General features: G+C 38.4%; 1 protein-coding gene across 2 annotated transcripts in view; it reads right to left on the bottom strand.

Moving 5' to 3' along the window:
- Positions 1-760: 760 nt before the first annotated feature.
- Positions 761-9,099, bottom strand: part of PLAG1 (PLAG1 zinc finger) — a 51,486-nt gene continuing 43,147 nt past the window's right edge. Inside the window, exons 3-4 of one of the 2 annotated variants that reach the window (XM_050330903.1) lie at positions 7,781-8,139; positions 761-7,199 (exon numbers count right to left, since the gene is read on the bottom strand). In XM_050330903.1, the coding sequence (XP_050186860.1) occupies positions 5,936-7,199; positions 7,781-8,022 (1,506 nt within the window). In that variant the 5' untranslated portion in view covers positions 8,023-8,139 and the 3' untranslated portion in view covers positions 761-5,935. The remainder of the gene's footprint in view (positions 7,200-7,780; positions 8,140-9,099) is intronic. The other variant, XM_050330912.1, reaches the window with a different exon arrangement.

The raw sequence follows: 9,099 nt of genomic DNA, 5'->3' as shown, positions 1-9,099 counted from the left end.
AGCTCAGAGGAAAAGGGGTAGGTAGGGATTACAAGAAAGGAAAGATGTCTGCATATGGAGAAGGTAAAAGCCAACAACTCTCTCTACAATCATTTATCTCATACTGGGTTACAGCAACAAATCTTAAAAGTCAAGACACAGAGAAGAAGGGAACTCAAAAGCAGGGAAGTACAGACAAGGCTGAAGATGTTAACAAAATGCGTTCCAAAAAGCAAGGAAATGTGAAATACTAGTCTTTTACTTTCCTGTCAGACAGTCTATGCTAGGGAACAACTGCATGGAATTAGCAGAGAGGGAACTTTCTGCAGTTGTGTGCAGGCTGCTCGTCTGGCTGCGAGGCACCTCTTCCCCCACGCGTTACAGTCTGACTTCTTCGGCACTGTCACGGCCAGATGGGAGAACTATGGGATCAAAGCAACGGAGTTTCTCCTGGAAATACAGCAGAAAGAAACCCACATACTGTGCTTAGCACATGCCACACCCTTAAAGTCTGTCCTGTAAACCATAATAATCGATGTAAATGATTTGCATTAATCTGAAACGACAGAGAATCACTCACCTATGTCTCCCAAATGAGTGGTCCCACTACAGAACCCCCACACTCACCTTCCAGTGTCTCACAGCATTTCAAAGTGCAATTTGATGGCAAGCTCAATTGCTTCCTTCAGTTCAGATCTGTCTTGTCACAGACACAGTAGCACCGTCCCATTTGTTCCTTGTTGAAATCATGAAATGCGGATATTTATGCTTTAATATTTTCTGAAAAACTGACATTTTACCAGTCATAAATTAGAAGAACAGTTATGCTTTTGCAAACTCAGAATAACTACACCCAGCAAAACTGGATGTAATTCTGTAATTCCAAACACGCAGATCAAGATTAACTATTGAAATGCCAGGCATAAGTTATTCATTAACTAAAACCATTCTGTAATTTTATTGATATATTTTGTGGAGTTCACATATTTTTGTACAGCAAACATAACACTGTAGGCCACAAGAAGCTGCAGCACTATTGTTTAATAGCAGCAAGGTATATTTTATAATCAGGGTATGTGGACAATAAATAGTCTGTTTCTTTGGATGTGAATGTTTAAAATGAAGTTCTGCTGCAGCTTCATAATGTGATTGCTATTTTACAGAGCTTATACACAAAAATATATATGCAATCTTTTTGTCTATATTTTATACAAATACAACAGTAGTTTGTGAATACATTTTAAAGTACATATACATGATAAGCAACTCAATTTCCCATATCACAGGATAGCAAATTTTAAATGCAAGAAACATATACAAATTCAGTCTGGAATGCAGGGTTTTCTGTGTTCTTTTTTTTTTTTTTTTCTCTATTTTTTGACTCAAAACTTTTATCATTAAAAACATTTTAGCATACAAGTCCAAACAATTTTTCCACTAGCTAAAAATATAATTTCAGCAATTCGACTCAGGTTAGGGTGTGTCATCATCCCCCAATATACTTTTCCCAGTTTTTGTCTAAATCCAAAGGCTTTTAATAACATATAGTATGTTCTTCACTCCACACCATATAAAAAGCCTGCATTTAACATTAACTAGCAGTCACCTATTTTTGTGAACAAGAGCTGGGCTTGTCAGCGTTTAAATTTGCATGTCCAAAATTTTACTTTTGCAAGTGCATATGAATACATTGTGGTGTTGCACAAAGTTCATTAATGACAAATTAAGTCACAGTATAAAAATATATCATACAACTATAGGTCTAGTATAGTCCTCTTTTTCTATGGGTAAAAATACATCTGAATGAGACAGGGAGGTTTGTAGCACCATGAGAGGAGTTGTATCCCAAGTTACATTAGCAGCATGATCCAATATAACAATATTGCAGGAGTGTTTCTGAGGAGATAAACATTCACTCTGGTTCAACTGTACCACTGAAGCTTATACTGAAAAGTGTTTACATATGATTAGCAATAGTTCTGTGTCACTTCCAGGGCTAGATAACTGTTATCAAAAGACACTGCCTTCCAACAAAAGTAAGACACCCTTATTGCATAAAAGCTTTGGGACTACCCAAACACATTTTGAACTACTGTGGCATTACTCGTAAGTTGAGCATGATGCTAAGTAAGCTGTGGTTTTAACTGTACACTGGGAGGATGCAGGATGGGCAGCTAAGCCTATATGGTTTACTACATACCAGAGAAGTACATATATTTCAGAGGCTTATCTATAGACTGAGAAGAATACAGGAGAAGCTGCTAAACCAGTGTATGAGACAGACATAACGAAGGATGCAATCCTGCTGCCCTCAACGTTTATGGATGCAGGATCAGGCCCTAAGTTAACTTCAGACAGCAGCATAGCAATGATAGGACACGATAAAAAAAATCTGTATCAAATACTGCATGTTAAACATTTTTGACATAGTTTACCATCCAGAACTCCAGAGGACACAGTTTGCAAACGGAGAGGACAAACTCCTATTTGTTTTTGACTGGTATTCAAAATGGCAGTAGAAGACAGTGTAGTTTGAAACATGTAAACCTAGTAAAAACCATTGTAAAACCCTTAAGAAAGACACACTGGTTCTGTGCAATATAGCAAATTGATAAGAAAACACTGTAAAAATGTACCTGTTTAAAATTACAATGTCTACCATTTTGTACACAAAGCATTATACCAAAGGCCTACATATATGTAATCTAATGGCACTTGAAACAAATTATAATAAAAGGTTTTATAATAAAAAGCATAACCTGTAAGAAATTTTCTTAAAAGGTTTAGGTTTTCTTTTTGAAAGTGCTATATCTTGTAATATGTGTAACATAGAGGTTGACCAAGCTTTATTTTAAAAAATATTGGCCTATAATACAAGTTTAGCTCACTAGGCAAATGATCCTGAAAATATGTACTCTTAACATTCATTATTAGCTTAATAAAGCAATCAGCTCTGGCTCATGTTTCAGTCAGTATATGGTTTTTAAAAACCGCTACTGCCAAATTAACAATAAATCACTCTATTCCACAATTTACTACTAAATAAAGCACAAGCAACAAGTACACAAAAATATATATATTAAAAAAAAACAAAAAACAAAAAAAAACCAAACCAAAACAACCTCACTAGAAGTTTAGAAGTTGCACAAAGAGTGGTGCATGATCAGCCAGCCCTCCCCCCTCCCGCCAAGAATTCATCTGAAATCAAAAAAAACGGGGTTTAAAAACTGATGGTTTAGTAGTGGCCAATATTGACTCTGCCTAAGTGATGCTCAAAAGCACTCCGGTGGTGGTGGTGGTATTGCTTACAGGGTCAGTCTGCTTCCACATTTACCCTACATCCTAGTTCAGCCGCAAGCACGCCAGGTGCACCCACCCACTGAAACCCTGACTGAATGAGGTTCAATATCTTGTCTGAGGTCCCTATTTCTCAAGTGAAATGTACATCTAACTCCAAAGTGAAATGTCAATCCCTTTTCAGGAAGCTAAGGCACAAACGAAGTAGTAGTAAGGGCTCTGGCTACACACTAAGAAGCGAGTGTTGGCAAAGTGTCTGTTGGGTTTTGTTTTCAAGTCGTTCGGCAACTGAGACTGATAAACAGTGGCTACGGATTGGGATTGGAAATTTTGTGAGCCAGAGGCTACCCAGGATGGGCAGTGCTGCCTGGTCTCACCGCTGGGCCAGCTGCAGGATGACAAGCACTCGCAGCTTTCCTCTGCTGCAGAGAGAGTCGCAGATGCTCGGCTCCACGCGGGACATAACACACTGGAGGAGACAAGTCCATTTATCTTCATCTCAGATTGATGAAAAGGATTGAGAATAAACCCAAGTTTTTTCTTGATGCATTATGGTTGCTCATTTAAACTAGAGTTACATTCGGTTGCATTCACTTTGTGCTCTGTTCATCTGTGTTTTTCTTTCCTTTAGAAAGGTGAAGGGAAAAAAAGCAATATTGAACAAATCATTCAACTAAAGATGTAAGTAAGTGAGCAATCCGTTTCACAGAAACCAGAGGAAGCAGTTGTGAAGCAGAGCTAAAAGCCCACTTTGAGATAACATGCTCCTAACCCCAAAATCTAGGAGTAGTTTGCAGAATTTCAAAAGGTATTTTCCTTATTAATACATCCTTATTTTAATGCCTTTGGAACACAAACACATTTATAAAAATGTTATCTTTCAGTAATAAAATTTAAATACACATATGTATAAAATAGTAAAACTACACCTGCATATTGCTCCTAGAATTAAAAAAAAAAACAGTAGGAGCTACTGATAAAACATCCGGAGCATGAGCTCCTTAAATGGGAGCAACTTTTGTTTCTGTGAAGTATATTTAGTTTAACCACTTAAAACCTTGTATGAATCCTCGTTATTGTTTGAGAGACACTAATGTACTTGATTTCTATTTTTTAATTCCTTGTACAAAAATGACAAGGAAAATAATGTTATTGTTGAATTACAGCAAATCTAGTTTGCTCTTATGCATCACAGGGTTGGTTGTTTTTTTTAGGTTTTTTTTTTTTCCTCTTTTGGTTATTAGGGGTTGGGGAATAGAATATATTGCATTAGGTAAAAGTGGTGTAAGCAATATGCTTTTACTTCACTCCTAAGAGTCCTGTCTTTAAATCTTGGCAACGGGCAAAAAGTCCCTAACCAAGTACCCAGGTGTAGAAAGTGTGATTAACATCTAACTTGTTGCTTAGGAGGACATAACACACCATGTAACACAACTGAAAAGATCATTCCAATAAAAAAAAAAAAAAAAAAAAGAAACCAAAACCAAAAAAAAACCTGGTAGCTGCAAATTTACATTCACTCTCTGACTGCACACTAGTTTTGAACTGAAAATAGATACACACTTTCTGGCTGGACTTGATCCACCCTTTGGTGGTGGCAGCTGGGAGAAGACTGATGCCTACAAATGTGAATACACTACTGGAAGATTCCTATGCAGTACTCTTTCTATGCTACTAAAGAGAAAAAAACAGCAAGTTAAGAAGTAAAACAAAAACTGCAACAAAATATTCTGCATTACTACATTACAACACTTTTATATTTCAAGATCAGCCATTAATTTTGCCTGTTTCCCTATACCAGAGTCATGAAAGCATAACAACACAGTTCCAAATTCAACTTGAAACATTTGTCAAACATTAGGCAAGCAGAGAATCTCTGTTGAAATTCTGTTCAGCCATAATTTTAGAGAATTAAAGTAAATTAATTTTTTTTTCTGTTATCCATAACAGGCCACAAAAATTTAAGCCACAAAATGGCAAAATTCTTAACAACTTTTATAATGACTTCAATACAAGTCAAAATGCTGTATATATGTACATGTGTATATATGGACTTCTATATATACACACACAAGTTTTCAGAAAAATCTGAATTCTATATTTATTTAAAAAATTTAGATTTGTCATTACAGAAGGGGTCAGATGTGTCACCATTTGGGAAGAGGATTTGTTTGGAAATGGACTGGAGATTTTTTTCACAAATCTTCAGGAATATTTGTGATACATATTTTAACTGGATTATTTGCAAATAGTAAAATATATTAAAAGTTAAAAGTGGCGGTTCTACCACTGACAGCAACAAAACGGAATAGCTGGTATGGTCAAAAAACTTTCTAAAAAAGGGATGAGTGTTGAGAGTTTGCTTGGGATGACCTTCTACTGAACATTTTAAATGTGTAAATTGGCAGTGAATATGAAAACAATACAATGAGACTGTTTAAAAACAAAACAAAACAAAACAAAAACCAAAGTAAACACAGCTGAGAATAAACACTTTCAAAACATTTTAAAAAAGTTAATTTAAATTTCTTACTGGCTTCATGAGATTGGTACTGTACAAAAGCAGAGAATTTATAATGTCTTATAGTAGGCACTAAGTTAAAAATGGTCACCTAAGGCATTTCTACAAATAGACAGTAACAAGCCAGCTTTGTACATCCTATTGGAAAGCTTGATGAAATCGTGGTAGGGTGGTGGTTGTGCTTAGACTGCTTGTGAAAGCTGCTGACAATGAGTGCAGAGACCCAAGACCTATACTATTGCTAGGATCTTGTGGATCCTGGGTTTGTGGTGGAAGTTGAGTCATAGAAGAATGTGCCTCTTCTTGCGTATAACTCATTCCGAGGTTTCCCACTGAAACAGAAGGATTATAGGGAGGGCCATTTACAGGTATGAAGTTGAACAGCTGAGAAAAGTCCAATGATGGGGCGTTTAGAGGTTCACTAATAGGAACAGAGCCCTTGGAAAGGGAAACTTCCCCAGACCCATCATCTAGTGGCCCTACTTGTGGATCCAGCCCTAGTTTTGATGAAGATGCTTGAGAATCCTGGGATGAAGAAGGCATACCACTTTGCAACTCCATTAAGTAACTTTCAATTTCCCCTTTCAATGGCTGTTCTTTTTCAGGCATAGAAATTGCGTATGAGGTAGTACCGAGCGGATATTTCAATGATAGCTGGTGAGAAGGGTGGACAGACTCCATATCTATTGGACAAGGCATTCCCAATGGTAACGATGTGGCAACCATTTGGTGTGCAGATGCAGAACTCTGCATGGACTGAATCTGAGTGTTGTAGAGATTTAATTGCAAAGTGTTTGTAAATGGCTTTGATGTCAGTTCACTGGAAGGTAAAGACATCACTGGAAGCAGCTCATCCTTAATAGGCACAGAAACATTGCAGGTAAAGGGATCTAGAAGGTCCATTGGCTCTGTTTTGACCTTCAAAAGTTCCTGGTTGTGACTTTTCTTCATGTGGCGTGTGAGGTGATCCTTCCGCCCAAATCTCTGTGCACAGTACTGACAGAGGAAGTCCTTTCTTCCAGTGTGCACTACCATGTGTCTGCGGACATCCTTTCGGGTGTAGAACCGACGATCACAGTGTTCACACTGGTGTTTTTTCTCCTTCACTCCACCCGATGACTTGCCTGCGTGAGTTTTTAGGTGCTCCAGCAGCACTCCTGTGCTTTCAAAAGTCTGCAAACATACCTTACAGGTGAGGTCACCACTTGTTGCAGCATGCAAAGCCAGGTGACGTTTGAACCCAAGCTTGGTATTGTAGTTCTTTCCACATTCTTCACACTTAAAGGCCTCTTTGTTGGGATTGTGTGTATGTAGGTGATTCTTTAGGTGATCTTTTCGGTGAAACATTTTCTCACAATAATTACACTTGTGGGTTTTCTCAGGAGAATGAGTAGCCATATGCCTTTAAACACAGATATATTCTGTAAGTAATTATTTTGATCAAAAAACACATGTGCTCATTTTTTAATGGCAGCTAAATACTACACTAAGGACTGCTTTGCAACAGAACCTTTTAACTGAAAGCATGACACTACAAAGACATTTTGACAAATTTAAATATAGCAAAACGCGAGCCATTTCTCTTAAATTGACACTTTAGTTTTGGTGGGTTTTAGCTACTGTAACAGGGGTATATGGGCAAGTATGAAAGTACTCGTGTAAAAGTCCATAGCCAAAGAACTTTCAGTCCATACTCTTTTTCTTGTGACAATTCCTTATACAAAGGGAAATTCTACGCTCATTAAAAACAAAACGAAACAAAACAAAAACAAACAGAAAACAAAAGCAGAAAACAAATTAAGAAACAAAATCAAAGACATTAGCTTGCAAACTTAGGTAATTTAGAATTCTAGAAACAATCCAATGGCTACTTTAATTAACACATCCTCTCTGCAATCAGCTGAAGGCGTACAGAAATATATACTTTTACACGGCCAACATAAAATAGATAATATAATCTGAAAGATAAATAGAGTTTAATACCTTAGTAATTTGTACTTAGAAACAAAGGCCTTGGTGCAGTCTTGTTGTGTGCACTTGTAGGGCCTCTCTCCTGTGTGAGAGTATGAGTGAACCTTTAATTTCTCAACACTGTTAAAGGCCTTGTCACACAGTTGGCAAGGAAAGTTTTTTCTTGGTTTGGTTTCACCACGCTTACGTTTCCCTGAAGGGACTTTCTGGGTATCTCTTACTTCTGACAAATCACCAGGAATGACAGTGGCCATCGCAGCCTAAACCAGGCCTTCTTGTTGGACACTTGGGAATTGCCCAACTCCACTAAATGATTTAGCTTTAGATGGCTTCTCAAGTTTCATGTGGTCGTAAAAGAAAGCAAAAGGGGACTGGAAAAAAAAAATAAGAAACAACTAGTTTGTAACTAAACTTAGATTTTGAAGTTTACTTGCTATGTGATGCTTCTGAATAAAACTTAAAAATAAAACTAGGTTCAGCTGGTCTAATGTAATACCTGCAGGTTTCTTTATACTATTTGCTGCAACTCTTAAAACGCATTGCTCAGGATGAACAGATCCACATATGCCCTGAAATCACACCTCACAACCTCTCCCTCAAACACCGCTGGAGAACAGCAAAGTTTCTGTCAGATTAAGGGAGGCATCAGGCAAAGAGCCTACCTACCCAGGCACCTTTTCGTAGCTTCGGATTTCAAAGGAATTACAGCCGCGCCTGTGGTGTTTGTACAGACATCCGCACGCAGGCACGCATACACGCACGCAGCTATCAAAGTGAAAGTCTGTAAGCCTCAAAATGTTTGAAAACATGCACAAAACACGGCAGTACCCATGCTGACAGTAGGGGGGACAAAGTTTGTGTTCTCCCTCAGGCATGCCTCCCCCCCTGTGATCGCTGACATCTCTGCACCCACTCTAGCAAAATGCACGCATTGCCAGTGATGGCTAATGCCAGGTGAAATTCTCCTGTAAACCTGCCCTCTGCAAACAGACTTGATGTATTGGCAACAGAAATCCCATGGATTAGAGACAAATTATCAGCCCAGCGCTGGAGACCCCCACCCTCCTCATGCTATCCTGCAAGACATGAGGGCTCTAAGTGTTCTGACTCAGGCCAGATCAGGATGGAGGCTCCTAGTCCTGCCCCTGCGGCATGGCAAACTGTGAACTAAATCAGAGGTTTTCAGTGTCAGGAGGTGCGTGATATGACCTTCGTGTCTGACTTCTGGGTAAACAGCTTTGAATTCATCATCTGGTATCATATAGTGGCAACTGGGCACCTGCCATCACAGGGCACTCAACAGCCCTCCTTTGTCAGGGGTGGCTGACAGC

Source organism: Myiozetetes cayanensis, unplaced genomic scaffold, assembly GCF_022539395.1.
Source record: "Myiozetetes cayanensis isolate MyiCay16 unplaced genomic scaffold, myiCay2020 scf1, whole genome shotgun sequence".
Taxonomy (NCBI): domain Eukaryota; kingdom Metazoa; phylum Chordata; class Aves; order Passeriformes; family Tyrannidae; genus Myiozetetes; species Myiozetetes cayanensis.
Note: the sequence above shows the minus strand (reverse complement) of the source record. Positions and strands in the feature narration are given on the sequence as shown.